The sequence below is a fragment of the Gobius niger genome (assembly GCF_951799975.1).
Source record: "Gobius niger genome assembly, chromosome: 10".
NCBI classification, from domain to species: Eukaryota; Metazoa; Chordata; class Actinopteri; order Gobiiformes; family Gobiidae; genus Gobius; species Gobius niger.
Window position 1 is genome coordinate 27,877,693 of NC_136861.1, and position 20,482 is coordinate 27,898,174.

Here is a 20,482-nt window from a genome sequence, read left to right on the forward strand (position 1 = left end):
AAGTTTGAGTGAAAAAAAAAGAAATTCCATTGTATAATTGGATGCACAATATCCCTCTCTCCCTTCATCTTTTCTGTCAATGTAGTATTTACTCTCCAAGACAATTAATAAGTCAAAAAATCGCAACTTGCTACGACAACTGCAGTTGCGCTTCTGGCCTCTAGGGGCAAGAGTTACTTAGTACTGCTTTAACCAGTAAAAATATATTTTTGTCCACTGACACAGCGGCATCATCAACAAACCTCAACACATCCTTCAGCATCACAATCAGGCTAAACTATTCATTGCAGATGAAGAAGGAGTAGATATTTTTCTTTCTCTCTTATTTAGAATGGGAAAAAGTCATGTAAAGGGCCTTTCAACAGTTTGGCGCTTAGACCCCGGCAGGTAGAGACGTCAGCAAAAGGAAGAATAATACATTTGTTTCAAATATCTCAGAAAACATTATACAGCAGTGAAGCTTTTATGCCAATTGGCATTAATAATATATCCAATCTGGAAACATAAAATTGCTTTTACAGTAACAAACACCTTTTTCAGTTCTTTTGAGTGCCTTGGTGTCGCTGCGTAAAAGCATTTCTATTCTGTCCATAGAGCCTTGTGTTCCATCTCTAACTCTTGGTACAAACGCGGGTGATAAATCCTGCTGTGGACTGCCTTCTGAATACAGAGTGACTGCATCCACTCAAGCTGTGTTCGCCATTTATTCAGAAAACAACAGTGAATGGTGCGTGTTTTGGCTCTGGGACTGTGGGTAAAGTTAAGCAAAAACTCGGGCATGTTTTTAGAGGTAATTACTGATAAGCCTGAGCCTATTGGGGAATAGCCTGAGCTGTCAACCGACTGGCTGTTTACCCCTCGCTCTTCTTTCTCTGTGGCAATAGACGCGCTCAAACACTGCACTTCAAAGGACTTCCTCTGTGTAGACTCCATCCAGCACTTCTAAGAGCCAAACGCTACAGCCAGTGGAGGCATGCAGCTTCTAAACACTGCTCATTTGAAACATGAGTTTCGCTGTCATGTTATGAATTGTTATTTTTGTGGGAAATTCTGCCATATTTTTGTGTTTTCTTGCACTGCCTCCCAGCTGGATGTTTGTCTGCCTTTGTCCATCCATCTCTCCCTCTGTCTTCCCCATTAAGTGATGAGCATCTCAGCTTAGCCCATGCTAATATCTCCAGTCATTAAGTGGATTTATGGCGTTCTTCTCAGAGAGCTATAGCAAGCCAAGTCGAATCAGTGCTTCTCTTTCCTTTGTGTTGGTACACAACTTTTGTGCAGCACAGTTTACTCCCATTGACGGCCATTTTAGCAGAAGTACTGCAGGACTGCAACCATGTCACTAAATGGAAGTGGCAAAAGGTTTAAAATGATAATTACTGCGCTTTATTCCAAAACAATAAAGCCGTCAAACCTGATTTACACACTCTTGGACCATTTCTTTCAAAATGCCAGCTTGCAGCAGAGCCAGGAGAATAAAATGACCTCAATTCCACTGGGCCTGACACGGCGTGTCTGCATAATACATACAATAAATATGGATGGCCATGCAGTACGCGTGCTATTGTGGAAAATGGACTCATTTGAGAAGGTGCAGTATGAGGCCAGACATTTTAGAATTTCAGTTAACTCTAGGCCTCCATTTAGTAAAAAGAATTCACACTGAATACACAAACTGCACGTACATGCTACTGCGCAATGTGTCACCATCACTGCAATTACACTTAGACTTGAAACTCATTTTCACTTTTTACCTGAACAACACCTGACTTGACACTTTGAATGAGAACCAAGAACAACTAACACTATTCAGTGAAGTGTGCTTTATCCATCCAGGGTTTATACAGAAGCAAGTCAAATTAAAAGCTTTTTAATAAAAAAACGCATAACTAATCTCTTTGAATTTGCAAACAATTCATCAAACAGAGGAAAGATAATTGGACAAAACGGGCAACATTTAAGCAAAAACAAATCTGGTCAATTTCAGCCCAAACTGCAGCTGAACATGTTGAGCATAATAATTTCGATGAATTTATGCAGCAAAAATTGTTGACATAATTTTCCAATATATTTAGATTTAATGACAGTTTTAATCCAATTTATTGCTTTTCAATGACATTAAAGGGACTAGACAGAGTTTAAACATGTTTAAATGATGTATTTTCTACCCCCTACTGGCTCCAGCAATGTCCTAAGGTGTAGAATGAGCCCAGACCTGTTCACCACAACTGCACAGATCCTGAACTGTCAAAGTTGTTAATTGTTTAAGTGCCATCATGCAAGCTTAACATAGAAACTGCAGTTATGCATAAGACCTGAGGTGGCAGTAGTGAGTATAAAAATGACAACTTGCATCTAGTCCCTTTAAGGCCTTGATTTTGGCCAAATCCATTTAAGGACTTTTCATGCTTTTTAATGCCCTACGGAAACCCTGTCCATCATATGAATGATTGCCGCTGCAACTGTGTAATGCATGAGCCGCTTGACTTGTTATCAACATAATGCAAAGTGCCCCACACATCAAAGTCTCGGAGCATTGGGAAAACAAACAACAGAGCAGATAATCCATCTAGTTTCCTAAAACTGACAAGCACATACTTTTTCTTGGGAATTCACCTACAACTGCGAGAAATCCTTTGCAGACACACCTAAATACTGAAGTTTCCACATCAAAGACCGAGGGCACCACGGCCACGTCTGTGCCAGCCCTGCCTTTAGCACCACCACTGGAACACAAAGCCAGTGGGAGAGGCGGGACAGTTGTGGAGACGTTGCAAGTGTGTGTGCCACTGCATGTGTGTGCGAGTGAATCAGAGGGCAGTTTGTCATGTGCCGCTCCACAGGCCTGATCCGAGCTGACAGGTGAAGCTAAGCGCGGCTAAACAGCACACGTAACTCGCCGAGGTAGCACAGATAAGTAGTAGCTACCAACGGTAAACGGGAGGACAAGGCAGTGTGTGAAATCAAGGAGGGTGTTGGCCGACGTGAGAGATGAAGTGTGAGAGAAAGAGTCAGAGAGTCATTAAGGAGGCACACAGGTTTCATTTTGTGGGTGATAGTTCCCTGTAAGCAGAAGCAGAGGAATAGTAAAACATTTTTAATTACAGACAAGTAAAATTGTTAACTTTCCAATCAGCATTACCCATCAACGTTAAATCAGGCACAAAAAAGCCAATACAGAGTGGCCTGTAGCTCCAGACAGGTCGTCCCAGTGGCATTAGAAGGACTGGTCACGCAGAGAACAAAATGTCCCAATGGGGACACAAGTCTACCAGAATATGATTTTCTATTCAGGGGTTTGTCCTCCTATGAAATACTCGTTGTCCAAGAGGAAGGAGTGTTGCACTTTCATAGCAGGATGACTATCTGAGCGAACTAAGAATTACGAGGGGTCTGACATTTGGCCTGTTCACAGTATAGTCTTAATTGGAAATCCTCTTCATATTGGATTTTTGGGGCGACTATGCAAAATGCATGCCAATTTTTTGCTCCTGTAACATAAAGTGTTATAAAGTGCATGATCAGAGTGTGATAAACCGATACAGCTGGACATTTCTTGGCAAACGGCTTACTATTTGAGATTAAACAAAGCCCTCCTTCAGAGCCAACGTTTTCAACTGCATTCCCACAGGATGGCAAAGCGCTGGTGACACCAGCAGTCACCAGGCAAACACTGCCCAAATCCAGATTGAATTAAACGCTCAAACAGCCACCTGGACATTTCTTGACCAACGGCTAACATTAGAGAATTAACAAAATAAAATTTTCTGTCCAGAAAATCAACCCAGCAACTTCCCTGCCTCCGGGTTGGAGGCCCCAATACACACCAACAGAATCACAAAGAAGAAGCTAACAGGCTAACGGGCAAAGCTAACTGCGGGCTAGCGCCACTTTAGCAGTATTTACTATTTTTCTATTTAAGAAAAATGTTGTTTTTATCCATTAGCCATCCACGTATAAATGGTGAAAGAACGTAGATTTGTGAAGGTAAAGCTTGATGCATGTGTTGGATGGAAAGGGTGGTCAGCAGGGACAGCTTGATGAATTAGAGTCATTGGGGTGACCCTTACAGAAGGCGTCTACTCCATCACTCTGAGGAGAACTCTACAGCGGACTTATCGCATGAACAGGCGTCTGAGTGGCTTTAATTTTGTGAAGTATTGCATCTGAGTACACGACAGGAGTGCTCTCAAGCTCTACGCTGTAGACCGGTGAGTGCTGGGAGCTGACAAACTCCATATTGTGTCTCTGATGTGGACGCGCGAGGCTGAACTATGAGCTAAACAGAGGTTGACTGCCAGTGCTGTGAAGCCCTCTGAACTGTTGCTTTGTGTTGCAGTATATTGTACCGGCTTCAAATGGAATTAATAGATCAAATAGAGCCGCTTCGGTCCATTTGTTCTAGTGGAGAAACAATGATCTGAAACATCATGACAGAAATAGAGAAAATATTCATTTAGATTTGACAAAGAGTATCCCGAGGCTAGACCGGGGTTCTCTGTCATCCAGACAATAGATCAGTCTTTGCGCTGTGCAAGACTGAATCAAAAATTAAGCCCCTTTTATAAATTGATTGGGGGCAGCAGTGGCGCAGAGTTGTTTGCTCTTTGATCTTTGGTGACGTCACCAGTTTGTACCGGACTTAAAGTGGACATATCATTCAGATGGGGCTTAAAAATAGACATTCTCAGTCTGAATCAAATAGTAACAATGAAATGCAATCACTGGAGCTGGTGAAGACTTGAGGCTCCTCCTGCTGGCAGCTGTAGGAATAACATATTTTAAAAAAACAATCTTTTTGTTTCAATTTACAGCGTGGTTTACAGCTTCAGCACGTCGTGATAAACACACTTTGCCCATAATCAAACCAATACAATGTTGGATTGTTGGCTTTTAAGTTGTGGAGGACAGATTCTACAGTTTTTAACAATGTGACTGAATTGAATCCAGGAAGTACAGAACAAAGTGCAGAACACAGTAGGAGGAACAACAAAATTAAACAGGATTAACCGAGGATTGCACAAAACTGCGTCAATGTAGTGAAATGCCACTGTAGTGAAGTCGATTTTGCATGATACGTCCACTTTAAGTAGTAAAAGTAAGGGATTATTAACAGAGTTGGCATTGCTCATATTTATAAGCATCGTAGACAAGTGAGTCATCCGTTAGCGTCTAATCAAGTGGTTGGCATGATCTCTGATAGGACCGCACGGGTCCAGCTGCAGCCCCTTGGCCATAAATAGCGCCCATCAAGACGAGGCTGTCACATTTGCAAAACACGGCCCGTCATCTTGCCATCAATCTCCGTGTCGTCTGCCCCTCCATCTTTGCACCTTTCAGGAATAAGCGAGGGGACTTATAGGTGCCCTCCCTCCTGCAACTAACCCCCACCCATGTGCTGTCCATATCAGTGGCATGTGCGGCTCGCCTGTCGCCCCTCTCAAGGTCACCCGACTTCACGGCCCACCTCTGTGTTGGCAGGGGGGGAGCGCAGATGACAGACGGCTGTGGCACTGCTTCTTCATCAGCGCAGCCGTGACCGTGACATGTTTATGTGACAAGAGCTAAGGTGTATGGGGTTCAGGTCAACTGTCTGTAACCAACTGAGCTGATGTCTTTGTCTGTGTCGGGGGGGGGGGAGTCGCACTACTTTTTACTGAACAAATAAAGTCACATCTTCTAAAGTGTTTCAGAATTGATAGAATGGGAATTTCTTTTGTAATCGTCACAATGATTTAAATCCTGAGGAGCAAAAAATAAAAACGAAGAAACTGTAAACTATTAACTATTCAACTTCTTAAAGGGACTATACGGAGTTTAAAAAAATTAAATTAAGTATTTTCCTTCCCCTACATGTTCCAGCAATGTCCTAATGTGTATGAGCTCAGACCTATTCACCACAACTGCCTCTAAAATCCTGCACTGTCACTCAAAAAGGTGTTGATTCATGCTGTCATGCACAAGCTTAAAGGAACAGGCCACCGTTTTTCCATACTGTTCTTACCTGCGCTTAGACGAGTTGATACGTACCTGTCTGGTCTGTGTGTGTGCCCATAGGAGGGCTTGGTCGCCTCCAACCTCCCCCCTGTTTTGAGCTATAGGAATATACTGGGAGAGGCCAAATGCTAACAACGTCTTTGGACTTTTTTGAGTGACCGAGAGCACACAGTTCTTCCATACTGTGATATATTCTTAACTGAGCTTAGACAAGTTGATACGTACCTGTCTGTTTTTTGTGTGTGCCCGTGGAAGAGCGTGGTAGCTTCCAACTTCACCCCCGTTTGGAGCTATAGGAATACAATGGAAGAGGCCAAATGCTAACAACATCTTTGGTCATTTCGCGTGACTGAGGGCACGCACAAAAAACAGACAGTTACATATCAACTCTGTAAGCTGCAGTTCCGCGTAAGACCTGAGGTGGCAGTAGTGAGTATAAAATGACCAACTTGCAGCAAGTCCCTTTAACTATAAAATACAATATTATTATTTTTTAATTTTTTTTTACAATACTACCCCAGTCTGCAACAAAAGCTGAGAAAAAAAGAGAGAAAGAACGGAATTTTTATGGAGATACAGAAGAGACATTAATATTCTCCTGTGTTGTGCTCTCTCTGTGCTAAACCAAGGGGCTTCTGAGCAGGAGGAAGTCAGCACAATCCACGAGTTTACTGTATTTTAACCTCTCTCTCTCTCTCCTCTCGTATATGCACACTCTAATGTATGTCACTTAGTGGGTTTTACCCAAAAATCTTTAGTTTTCACACTACACAGAATCAAACCTTGGTCAATACCACCTCTTGATCCTGGACCAAAGGGAGTATTCATATTTGGGACTTAAGACCAAACCAAAAGAATAGTCCAAAGGTTTGAATCAAACAGGGCAAGTGTGAAAATGCCCAAATACAATACACTAGCATTGTATTAAAAAAAAAAAAAAAAAAAAAAAAAAAAATGTTTTTTAGATATTGCTGCTACAAAGATTCTACGGAGAGAAAAATATCACCTCATGACAGGAAAGTCCTAGTCAACTTCCTGTGTGGAGCATGCAAATGCTCTCCCATGTTTGTGTGTATGGTTTCCTCTGAGCTTTACGGTTCCCCTCATCAATCCGGACCATGCACAGCAGGCAAATCTTCCAGCTCGGTAATCCTGACCATGAACGTTGCTCAAATCTGGAGAACAGTCCCCAGGCGCTGCACTGCGGTCGCCCCCTGCTTCTGACAGGTCACCCTGAAGCACTGGTTGAAGGATCGGTCAAACACAGAGGACAAATTTCCCACTAGTGGCCATGGTCTATTCACAAAATATGGAATTGATTTAATGCGATGTTACGAGCAAAAAGCGAAACACATTCTCCACACTACAACAACACACCTCACTTTCGAGCATTTCCATCATTAAAAAGCCGTTTACACACATATGGATTTGTGCTAATATCTGATCGATACAGCCTTGTCTATCGCAGTCAGGTGATTGATGAAGTAATGATTGTAGCCTGCTGCGTACATTTGTGCCGTCAATAGCGCATATAGGACCGGCCCGGTGACAGACTGACAGAGTGTGTGTGCCGACGTACTGAAGCGTGGGTTATGAGTGCGTCACACCGATGAACGCTTGACAAGACATCCCTGGAGGAGAGGGGAGCGCGCGGTTTTGTGCTTTCTAAAATAAAGACCAAATAATGAGCGCAGACGGTGACTCACAGGCGACATATGGTGCGGTGTGTGACATCATCTTTACCAAGCACATCCTGCCAGGACACATTCAGGCTGCAGGATGCACATGGAATGAAGCTATTGCTCGCTTTCCACCACTCACTGACGCTGATATAGAACGAAGTGGCAATTCCGAAAACTGCGGCGTGTGGTCGTCTTCAGGTGGAGCTCAGGGTCCTCTGCAGAACTGGGTTTTATTACTTCAATTCTGAACTGTATTTAATGGCATTGTACAATAGTGTGAAAGGGATGTGAGGTACGGTGTTGGTAACCGGTCATGATCAGTTGAACCTCTTAAACTCTGCCTGAACCGAGCACATTTCCTCCAGTTTGGCTTTACCCAAATCTGAAAGCTTCTTGAAAAAAGCATCAAAGCTGCGACGAAAACGAGGATGAAAAAGCCACGACAACGCAACAAAAAAAGCAAAAGATCCGTTGAGATGAGTTTTGCAAGTCTTCAAATGAGGCGTAACTTTGGCCTATAGGATGAAACATTTTAGATCTGGGTAAAGCTGAACTGCAGAAAATGCACTTGGTTATGTCAGGGGTTAAGAGGTTAAAGAGTTGTTGTTTTCTACACTGAAAGTTACATTTTATTATTCGTTTACTGATACTCTGTGGTGCTAAACGATTCCTGTGGCCACAACTGCCCTGGAGCTGACTGGCAGAGGAGTCCCCTACCAGCTGAATGATTGTAGCCTGAGGGGATAAAACAAGAAAAGTCAATAAATCTGGTCTTTGTTTTGGCATCTGTGTTGAGGTTTTTGGTGTTTTGGTAACCTCTCCCTGCAAACTGAATTGATTTGTTGCAAGATTCACAAACTCGTTGTGCAGCTTCTGCTGATTTGTTTGAATCCGGGCCACTAAGTGGGAAGAGACGATCGTGTGGGAGGGGTTTACACATAAAAAACAACTTGTTATAAGGATGATAATGATAAATGCAACACAGTTTAAACACTGATAGTACTTTTTCATTCATTGATTTATTGTCCTAGCCGCCCACTCAGATAATGTTATCAACCACATATACTTACTTAATTTAATTAAGTGAAATGTGTCCAGTCTCTTAATTGCCCCTTTCTTGCCCCTCAAAAAAGTAACAAGATTTTGTTTATATGTTTTTGTTTACGGTTCAAGGAGGTGTTACGATAAAGTCTGAGGAAAAAGGTTGTTGTCGAGAATGAGGCCTCTGCTCCTCTTTTTAGAGTTTCTTCTAATGGGCATGCAAACACACATTCTTGAGTAGCTCTGCACAGACAGGGCCTGGCATGGCGAGTGCTCAGCCACGCCAAGGGACATTATTTGGCAGCTGTCAGCTCTAATAGGAGTAAAGCAGGGTGGGAGACAGACTCGGGCTGCAGACCAAGCCTACCAGGGTGCACTTTCTGGCAGATAATGTATATGTGTGATGTTCTGTGAGGGGGGGCTGCAGTGCTGAGGCCCCTCTCCGACAGTGAATGAATGCAGAGTGTAGGGAAATCTGAGTCAAATGTGGCACAGGGGTTCACTGTGATAGTAGCGGGCAAATGCAGACCGAAATGAATACTCTCTGTTGTGTTCGGGACACTTTTGGAGTTGGTCTTGTGGAAGTGGACAAAAAATTAAGCAAATGGATTCAAAACTCCACACAGAAAGGCCCCTTTGTCTTAAAGTAGTACTAAGTAAATCATGCCCCTAGAGGCCATAAGCAGCACTGCAGGTGTCGTAGCATGTTATGGTTTTTTACTCATTAATTGTCCGTGAGAGTAAATACTACGCTATATTTGCTACGCTTTGCTTTTAATCTGTAAAGCACTTCTTCTAAAGCTTCTTCTTTGTGATTCTATTAGTGCGTATTGGGGCCTCCGACCCAGTGCAGGGAAGTTACAATTGTGGTTATCTGGCCGGAGACACTGAAAGACCCCCCAATCATCCCATTAACAGTTGTACTAACCCCAGAGGGACTACAGAAAATATTTATTATGGTAAACAAGTTACTTAGTTCTACCAAAGATATTTAATAAAACTCTAGATCGGACATGACGCTTGTTGACGTGGCTTGTGGCTAACCCCTATAGTAACTAATACAAAATCAGGAGCATTTTCTTTGATTAAAGGACAGAATGTGAGATACACTGATTGTTTGTGATTGGTTGTATAACTTAAGTTTAAGGTATCTCAGTCTCAGGATGAAATTTCTTTAAAATGTCTTTTTTTTTTTAGTGGTGGTGTTTAGCCATATTAGCATTGTTTTCTCCATTCACTCCCAGGGTTCAGTGGGTAGCATTCATTGTAAGACTGTCCCATGTTAAAAAGTACAGAAATACATGTTCTCCAGTTTGACTTTACCCAAATCTAAAAGCTTAAAAAAAAGCATCAAAATAGCGCTTAGGATAGAATGAAAACGTGACAAAAATGTGACGAAAACATGACCAAAATATGGTGAAAGCATGACAAAAAAAGGAATGAAAAAGCAACAAAAAAGCACCAAAAGAGGGACAAAAACATGACAAAAACGCGATGAAAAAGCCACAAAAACTTGACAAAAAAGAGACTAAAACGTGACAAAAATGTGACCAAGACACAGCAAAAAAGCAACAAAAAGCAATGAAAAAACAAAAAAAAACATGACAAAAAAGAGACGCTTCAAAAATGTGACAAAAACGCGGCGACAACGTGACAAAAAAGCTAGGATCAGTTTTGTAGGTCTTAGCTTTCAAATGAAGCATGACACTGTTGCTCTCCAGTTGAGAAGCGTTTAGATTTGGAGTCATGAAGAAACTAAAAATAGATCAAAACAGTATCAAGGAAAAAAGTTATATATAACAAGGTGTGTTCCCCATTTGATTCCATTGCACTGGGTTAGGAGGAGCCAATCACAAGATGGCCGCCAGAATTGCCATTCGATCCAATGTATACTATGTCCATGTCCTATCTAGAGTTTACTTCAGAGCTTTGGTCCCTATAGCCTTCATTCCTGCATGTTCATGAGTCTGCCGCGTAGGCCAGAGACACAGCGCTCCATGTGGGAGGCGGAATAACAGTTTTCCAGCATCGTCATGTCAAATGAGTGGGTTTGCGCTCCTGCTCGGATCCATGCTCGGCCCCGGGCCCCTGGAATTATCTGTCGGGGGTCTTGTAATATACACTAACCTGCTGTGACAGTGAGGAGTGATTCAGCCTCCGAACTCCCCAAAGAGGAAGCGAGTTGGGATACGGTTTCGGTGGAACAATGCTAAAATGTATTGTCTGATTTAACGACTGTGGGGCAGTTGATGTGAAATAAACCACATCGGGGGGGCAAAGCGGTAACCTAAACAGGATTAAAGCGAACAGGCAGAGGGGTTTCATTATCGCCATTGTGTACGCTGACACAGAACAAAATGAGCAAACGTCTGGCTGTGGAATGTGAACTGTGGTGGATGCAATTGCACAAACAAGCCTGTATAATAAAAAGATCTCAGTATTGCAAACATGAGATCCGGCATGATCCTAACATTGTAAAAGTGACTGCTCATAAGTGCATGGCCCAGGGCTCTGTCAAGTGAACATTTAGCCCTGGTTTTAGATCATACTGTTAAATAGGCTGTGTCAGGCGGGGCTGCTGTGTGCGAGTGCTTCCAATTACATTTGTCAAATTTGGGAAGAATACATTCATTATGCACGATGAATTACTCTGTCAGCGCTTATCTCGATCTGCATTCAGTCTGAAGGGCTCATTTGAGCTTAATCTTTGTGAGAAAGGCAAAGATACAGAGCACTATAGTGATATTAGGCGTATCAAGTAAATCATTTTATATCCCAATTCCCCCAAATGTGTTTTTGCACTTTAATTTGTCAATGCACGATGGATGGTTTACACTCGCCTGGGCAGACACTCCAGCTTTTGTTTTAGAGCTTTAGAGCCATGGGTTATTCCATTGCACAAAGGCAAACCCATATCACTCAACAGGGAGAGCTTTTTCACTTCTGGTTTCTAGTACTGTCTTTTGTCACCTGTTGTTTCTATTTAAATCTGTTCTCAATCCACTGTGTAATTAAGTCAACTTGATTTCTGACACGGTGCTTTACCAAAAGTTGCCAACATGACATTGATGCGGTTTCTTGCAACTGGCCTTCGCATGCGCTCCCTGTTCTTTGAGGCCTGAGCTGCATGAGCACACAAAATATTATCATTTCCATCTTTTGGGAAACAGAATTTTCCACTCTTTTTAGCCATTTTCTGGTGGAATATGAACCTGTTTACCAAACAAATATAAAGTAAAGTGTAAAGCGGGCCTATATGGATATTTTCTCACAGCAGATTGTTCAGAAAAAGTGAAAAAACGGCAAACGCAGCTCTCGCTAGCTAGCCATGAGCATTAGCACAATGCTAACATGACGCATCATGTTAGCATTCTCCGATTCTCCTGATTTATGTATTTATGGGCTGTTGAACCAGTTTGCAGATTCCATCAGACGGCAACGCTGGAATATATGGTCATGTTTGAATACTTGTTATGGGGGAAAACAATTTGGAGAAAAATCTAAACTTTCTCTATTCTCTATTCTCTATTCAAAAACTACTTTAACAAATGCTGAATTATGAATATAGTTTTCTACTAAATTAAAATACAAAGACATGGAGAAGTGCAAAGTGGTTCAACAGCCCATAAATGCATAAATAAATGCGTCATGTTAGCATTGTGCTAATGCTATCGCTAGCTACGACTGCCGTTTTTTCGCTCCTACTGAACCACCTGCTGTGAATAACTATCCATATGAACCCAATTTAGACTTCACTTTATTTGTATCAGATAAATAAGTTTCTATTCCGCCAGAAAAGAGTGAAAAAACGTTCCCAAAATACTGTACTCTACTCTATGACGCAATGCCGTCTGTATAGAGGTAAAGCTCCATAGCCGTTCGACTCACTCATTTCCCATTGACATAACATGGTCGGCACGGCAACAGTTTGAAATCGTTTGCCTCTATTCATGTCACTTCCTGCCAGTGTCCAATAAGGAAGTGAACCTAAAAAACATCACAAAAATGGTCCAACTAAAGAAAACTGGGTACATTTTATAGCAAATTCTTAAATATAATGGTGTGAACTATGTGTCTTATGCACTTTCAATTGCCTAATAAATAACTTTGTTTAGGGCTGCAGTGCACATGCTTAGTGGGCAAGAAATGAGGAAGTAATCCGGGGCACATCAAAAGACTGCCTACTATCTATGCATTTAAAATAATAACTGTCTCATGACCATCAAATAGTGAGCAAATTATTCAGTTGTGAGAACAGCCATGCAAAAAATATTGATGATTTGTCCCAGCCACCATGTTTTTTTTTTTTTAGGAAATGGCTCACAACCATTTGTTTCTCTTACTCCATCTGTCGATCAGGAGGCAGTTCCGTTTCTAGAATAGAGACAAAGTGGTTGTATCGTACTATTTGACATCTTAACATCCTGTCGTGATCTCAGAATGAATCTTTCCGTAACCACGCCACTACACTTTGCGCATCCCCTCCTATCACAACGGATCATTTCAAGCGCGCCTATATCCCCAAGTTGGTGAGTTTATGTGACAGGGACCCCGGGGAGGACGAGCCAAAACGAGAGGATTGACTGTGAATAAGGCTGCTGCTGCTCAGAGATGTAAACAAACAGGAAATGGGCACCAAAGGGCGAGCGGTCCGGGAGCGCAAATAAGAGCAGATCACGAGGATAACAAGTTGAAGGGGGGAGAGAGAGAGAGAAAGAGATATTTATACGCCTACCAGCAACAACAAGAGAGCGGGATGCGTGAAGTCAAGCCGATTAGACAGAACGGATTAGGAAAAAGAGATGTTTTCTGGGAGATAGTGCGCCCAGATAACATGCCGAGGCCGGGACGTTAGCGCTCTTAAGCATTCTGGAGGGGTAAGCGGGAGGAAGAATGATGAGCCCTATTGGCTGTCGGGGAAACAAGCCGGGCTTTTTAATGAGAGCAACTATACCAAAAGGATAAACACAATATACGTGTGCAGCGCAGTGATGTCCTTGGCCGTCCTTTTTCCAAAAGTGGGCTGTAGAGATTTGATCATTTCCATTCGCCCCATTGTAATCATTTAAATTCTAATTACGCCTTACACAATAGCATATGTAACGGCGGCGAAGTGGCTGCGGCGCCCATTAGCCGCCGTTTCCTCGCCAAAGCAGGGGGCTTAAAAATAGCCCGAGATTTAATGGGTTGAGTTCATTTTTATCGGCGCAGGTTTTTCACGCTCGGCGCTCTCATGGCCGTCGTTACGCAGCGGGCTAATAAAAAGACAATCGCTGTGGTGTATTTTAAAAGGCCTCAACAGCGAGATTAACGGGGAAGGAAATATCCACGTCTCTCTCCCTCTCTCTCTCTCTCTCTCCCGATAGTCGTATATAGCTCTGAGGTCTGATTTGTTGACTGGCTGGTTCTAAATGTCCCGGCGAATGCGGGGAAAACAGCAGCTCGCGGCTTGGAGGCCTTGTTAATATGACAAATGCTAGTTGTTGGGGAGATAACGATTGGGCGTAGATTTGGAATGATGCAAAACCCCTCCCTGATCTGCAGTGTTGTAAAAAAAAAAAAACAAGAATCGCAAAATGGATGAAATAAGTCCGGGGCTTTTTAAACTTCACGCTGCACGTAAAGCAAGGGATGTATGCAAACGTGACAGCTCGCAAGTCGCTCGCAAGTCGTCAGTGAGAGATAAATGTTATGATGTGAAAGAGGTATTAAGTGTAAGGTATTGAGCATGATAGTCGTGCCAAGAGACTCTAAATTCGTTTCTACCATCAAATTTAACTGAACTGTCGTGAGTCATAGCCGTCATCATGTTTATAGATGGTAGAAGTTATGCTACAGGAAGATAGGAACTGAGTGTTCTGGTTGATTTGGTTATTTTTCAATAAGAGTGTCCTATTAGGCTTCGTCTCTTCCAGCCTTTGGTACAGCTTTGTGCGACTTGTTCAAATGCGTCAAATAATAATAAAAAAGATGGATGACGTTTTGTAAATGATTGACGAAGCGACTTGGCAAACCTCCAGACGGTCCCTTTGTGCCGGCTTTTTGAAATGAATTCAGAGCGTTTTCAGTTTATACACACGAACCATCTGCTTCTAACCATGTCAGGGCTGTGTGGATTCGCGCGTTTTCATTTTCATATTCATCATCTTCCTCAGCCTGTGCTTCTCCATCTCGGTATCAGCTTTTCTTGATTTGTTGTTAGATTGTGTGCTAAAGTTGGTGATAAATGTGTTGTTTCTGACTCCTGACAGGACCCTGACTGAGCTGCTAAAGCAGCCGGGGGAGGCGGGCGTGCTGGACGGAGCCGGGGTTCATCACCCGATCGGCACTAACGGCATCTCGGCGCGGGCTCTGCGCTCCAACAACGGTCAGTCCTTCACACTCGCACGGTTACTCACACTGTTACACATGCAGTGGCTGTACACACGGGACGGGCCGCTTGTATTTAATTAAGATGTAATTAGCCCTGCTCCAGCTCTGGCCCCACTGAGGGAGCTCTGTGACCCATCTGTCTCCTCACACACTTACAGCGCTCCTAATATAACCCTCTGTGTCCTCGGAGGCTCAGGCTGCACTGCCTTCATCCGTTTGTGACAGGAGCCAAGTCTTTAGGATAAAAACACATTATCGACTTCAAGCCACTGAACAGTAGGACGCTAAGATGCTAGATCAGTCAACTCCTGCTTACAAATCATCTCGTGTAATTGTTTGAGTTCACAAACTTACAAAAATCCATCTCGTCAGGCGCCCGTGGATTTGTTTGTGGTAGATTCCGTTCGATGGTGGAGCAGTTGGTGCTAATCAGGTGCCGTGAGTGGGCGGATTATGCATTTGCCAACAGCAAAACTTTTAAGGCTTATTATTACTTTTTCACAAAATAAGAAGCTGCTACATCTTTAAACAGCTCTTAACAATATTTACAACAGTCATAGTGGTTTGAAGAATTGACTTTTTAGAGCTTTTAATCGTGTTACGCTGTTGTTCACTCATCCAAAACATATCTGGAGTTTAGGGCTGCCCCCTTTTGGTCGTTAAGTCGATGTGGTCCAGGTTTTTATTGGTCGACTAAATGCATGCCCTTCTTGCGTCAATGAAGATTAAGTCTCAATTTTACATAACACCAGAGGCTTGCATCAGTTCTACATTTCACTTAGGGCTAATAGTTCATTATAAAAACAGACAGATCTGAGTCTTTACAGTGGATACGATTGGGTTTTCCTGTGAAATACTTTTGTTAAAATTAAACGGCGGCACGGTGGCGCAGCGGTTAGTGCTCACGCCTCACAGCAAGAAGGTCCTGGGTTCGATTCCCACCTGGACGGGGCCTTTCTGTGTGGAGTTTGCATGTTCTCCCCGTGTCTGCGTAGGTTTCCTCCGGGTACTCCGGCTTCCCCTACCACTAAAAACATGTACAATAGATTCCCCTCTGGGGCCAGGACTCCACTGAAAAAGAGATTCTTAATCTCAGTGGGACTATCCTGGTTAAATAAAGGTAAATAATAATAATAACTGCGCCATTGCGATTGACTGCGGAAATGCGGGAAGCGAATGCAGAAATTGCATAAACTCTTCAAATTGCATAATCAAATTTGCATAAACTGTATAAACTGCATAAAGTGGTAAAATGCATGAATGGGATAATTCACATAAATTATGTAAATTGCATAAACGCTTTAAAATAAAAAAAACTGGAAATCTGCAGAAGGCCAATTTTTTCTCAAAACCCACAAGTTGCATAAGCTGAACATGCACAAAGTGCAGAAATTGCAGAAAATGCAGAAAAAAGTGCAGAAAAGCATGGATTTGCGGAAGCCACATTATAAGTCAATGGGAAAAATCTCCGACATTTTGTCCGATTGCGGAAAAAACGTAAATTGCAGAAGTCCCAAAAGTAATAGCACCCTTCTCCTCAACATGCGGAACATTTTGATGCATAACTTGCATAAATTGCACAAAGCATGAAGGTGCTGAAAGCTCTAGAAAATCAGGAAAAAGATGGAAGAGGAACTAGAAATGGTCTGCGGAATTCCGATTGACTGCGGAATTGCGGGAAGCGAATGCAGAAATTGCATAAACTGTTCAAATTGCATAAATTGCTTAATTTGCATAATATAATTTGCATAAACTGGTAAAATGCATAAAATGTCATGTTGCATAAACTGTATAAACTGCATAAAGTGGTAAAATGCATGAATTGGTTAATTTGCATAAATTATGTAAATTGCATAAACTCTTTAAAATTCATAAATCCTAAATGGCATAAACTCTTAAGTTGCATAAACGGTTTAAAATGCATAAAGTGGTTAATTTGCATAAATTGTTAATATTGCATAAACTTTTATATTCCATAAACTGGTCAAACTGTTGAAAGTGCTGGAAAAATCTCCAACATTTTGGCCCAAAAGTAATAGCACCCTTCTCCTCAACATGCGGAACATTTTGATGCATAACTTGCATAAATTGCACAAAGCATGAAGGTGCTGAAAGCTGGAGAAAATCGGGAAAAAGATGGAAGAGGAATAATAATAAAGAACATGAAAACCAATAATTGACTGCGGAATTCATAAACAGCATGGTGAGAACTGAGCACAGCCAGTCATGCATTTTTGAGTAATTTTTGAATCTTCCCCAGTGGCAATTCTTGGCACTGCAGTGGCAGGAAACGCATCCAGGAAATGCATTCCTCACTACTCGATATCTTGCTAAGCTTAATCCTTTCACAAAGCAGTAAAAATCTCGCCATAGCTTCAATAAAGCCAAGCTCACTCCAAACAGCTGCACAGCAAAGGGGAGAAAGAGGACAACAGGATGTTTTGTTTCAGCTGTTTTAGATCAATGTCAACAAAGATGGGATCAATACCAAATACATACAAAAAGCTTAATACCTCCTCTTTAAGTTAAAGTCCATCCTCGTCATAAACGAGGCTTTCTATAGATATTTCAGTGCAAAGTTGTAATTTTACTTCTGTCTTTGACTCTTTCGGCATCTTCATCAGTACTCGTGTAGCATCTCCAACTGTACGTGACACATAACATGGAATTAATAGGCCCTAACGGGTCGATTATTTTCACTACTCTCATATAGAGTAACAGTAGTGGGCCTTGGCTTGATGCTAACTTTGTAAACAGCAGAAGTGGTCACACAGCTCCACGTGACAAATAAACAGGACTCTCGAAGGAGGTCATTTGGACAAACATAAAAGCTGTGAGCTGATTCATATATGGGTTATTTCGTACATTAATTATTACTGCCTTGAGTTTGTTCAGCTCTCACACTGCTACCACCCGCTCGCGAGAGACAAAAGGCAATGCTTTCATCCCCCTGCAATTACAACAAACAAGCCGGTGTCCCGCTTTTCACCCCCAAACGGCGCTGATAAGCTGCAGTCCTGCCGTAAAACTGAGGCCGTTTGTCTTCCTCACTTTTGTCTTTTTTCTTGGCTCTTAAAGAAAAGAAGCTGTGCATAAAAATAGAAACGCAGAAAGTGCCGAAGCAGTTTTGAAAAGGCCAGGGTTTTGGATGCGTTATACGAGCTCTCAATTAAACATATATTTAACCCTGGAGGATAATTAGACACAAGACGGCACACAGAGTACTGGAGGATATGAGGAGGCTCAGTGGGACACAAGGAACGCTTTTTACAGCATTTCTGTAATTAATTTAAGATGACGGCAAATTAGTGGTTCCAAAATACGAGTTAGGATTGACACAATACAGAGACTAGTTGAAATGTGTCTTGTTGATTGCCAGAGATCAGAGGTGAAAGGTCAGAGTAGTTTGAGGTTAAAAGGGGAAACAATAACAATCATTACACCTGGTTGTGCACGGTATCCGATACTGGTATGGGATATCGAAGCAGATACTGGGAAAAAAACGATATTGGGTATTGGCTACAAATATCCAATACTGAACCGATACCTGTTTTGGCTCTCACAGCTTTAAAAACACAACTTTCACCGTTTAAATATCAGAGAATATAAGATAATCCTTTATTCATCTCACAAAGGAGAAATTCACTTGTTACAGTCGGCGTTCAAGAAGATCCCTCAGAGTTAATAAAGTGCAGCTGATACAGAGATTATTGCACATGTTACTTTACAGTTTTATTGTACAGTCTGACAGCAGTGGGGATGAAGGCTTTGCGGTAGCGCTCCGTCCTGCACTGAGGGTGTCTCAGTCTGCCACTGAGAGAGCTGCTCAGCTCTTCTACAGTCCCGTGCAGTGGGTGGGAGGTGTTGTCCATGATGGAGGTGAGCTTGGCTAACACCCTCCTGTCCCTCACCTCCTCCACAGAGTCCAGGGGGCAGCCCAGGACGGAGCTGGCCCTCCTGACCAGCAATATGGGCATGCGATATGCCATTACGAAGCAAAGAACTAGGAGAATTCAATCACTCTTAGTTTTAACCCCAGCAAATGTATTTGTGATTCCCCTTGCAAAATCCCGCGGCTATAGCAACAGTATGCTAATGCTAGCGGCAGAATGTTAATACGTTAAAATCAAAGCTGGGACAGAAATCATGATTGGAAAACATAATCAAATAAAGTAGCCACTGCTGGAGTGGCCAAGTGTTTGCATTTTAGTTCATTAAAGAATAACTGATGTAACATAGGCTATTTATAATGCACAAGTTATAATGATCAGATCACTTTATTTGCGCTGTTAATATTAATGTGATCTCATAGCCTGTGCATCTCTAATTACACCCCCAGTTGTACAGAAGACTTAGCCTATTATTTGAAATGACAGGAAACGGAAAGTGCTGATGGTAGGCAAGTAGGCTTTATTCATAAGTCACACACACAAGTGTATTATATTTACCGGGAGGGGAGCCATAAAGGACATTTACCAGGAGGGGTGCCTTGAGGAAAATTTTAACTGAACACCTGACAATTCCTGTATTCCTGCACCTGCATTCTGGTGCATTTCAGGTCATACTGTATCAGCTCAGCAGACTTATGAGTCCCCAATGAATTGATATGACTCTCCTAAATAATATGAACGTTCTGAGTTCTGAGTGCCAAAAGTTGCATCGTGCAAGGCTTTGCTGACCTGATATTGTATGTATTTTATGGTCACAGGGCAACATTAACAATCTTGTATGGAGGGTTTGCATATGACACCATAATCGATATACAACTCAAATCGAGAGAAGACGTCTAAAAGAGGAAAGTCAATAAATAAAAGGTGGAGAAAAGTATGTTTACATTTGCTCCGGCCTTTGGGATCAATCACAAAGATCTGTCACTTATATTGAAATGAAGCTTCATCAGAGTCTGGGCTCTTCATAGTGTCGGCGATGGCTGCAAACTACATCAAAATGAAAAGCGAAAGTAAATCCAAGACGGCATGGTAATCCACATCGCTTAGTTTACACGTGACTAGAATGAAAACGATACCCTCCTGTCTCCTCGTGACCCTTCGCCTTCATCGCTCCCGCTTTGATTGGCCCTGGTCTTCTCCATGTCTTGTCATTCCTCTGGCGCCTCCATTAAAGTACAATGTCTCTTTTAACCTCATCTAATCCAGCTCTCCGCCCCACCGTCAGCGACTCCTCTGACTTTGGCACTTGTTCTCTCCTGACCCCTCTCATTGTGACATGCCTTTTCTTCTCATGTGTAAAGCCGCAGAAGCTCTTAGCGGCTTCAACTCATCGTAGCCGTTGTATAACCTCCACTTGTCTCTGCTTTGTCCCGCCCTGGAAGACTAACCTCACACCTCAGGTCTCTCAACTGTGGTATTCAGTTTACTGGCTAGGGCTCA

The 20,482-nt window shown here is 42.4% G+C and overlaps 1 protein-coding gene across 1 annotated transcript in view; it reads left to right on the plus strand.

Moving 5' to 3' along the window:
- Nucleotides 1-20,482, plus strand: part of LOC306968602 (protein shisa-8) — a 70,970-nt gene that overhangs the window by 21,537 nt on the left and 28,951 nt on the right. The window contains exon 2 of the mRNA XM_079564030.1: nucleotides 14,972-15,087. Coding sequence (XP_079420156.1) covers nucleotides 14,972-15,087 — 116 coding nt within the window. The remainder of the gene's footprint in view (nucleotides 1-14,971; nucleotides 15,088-20,482) is intronic.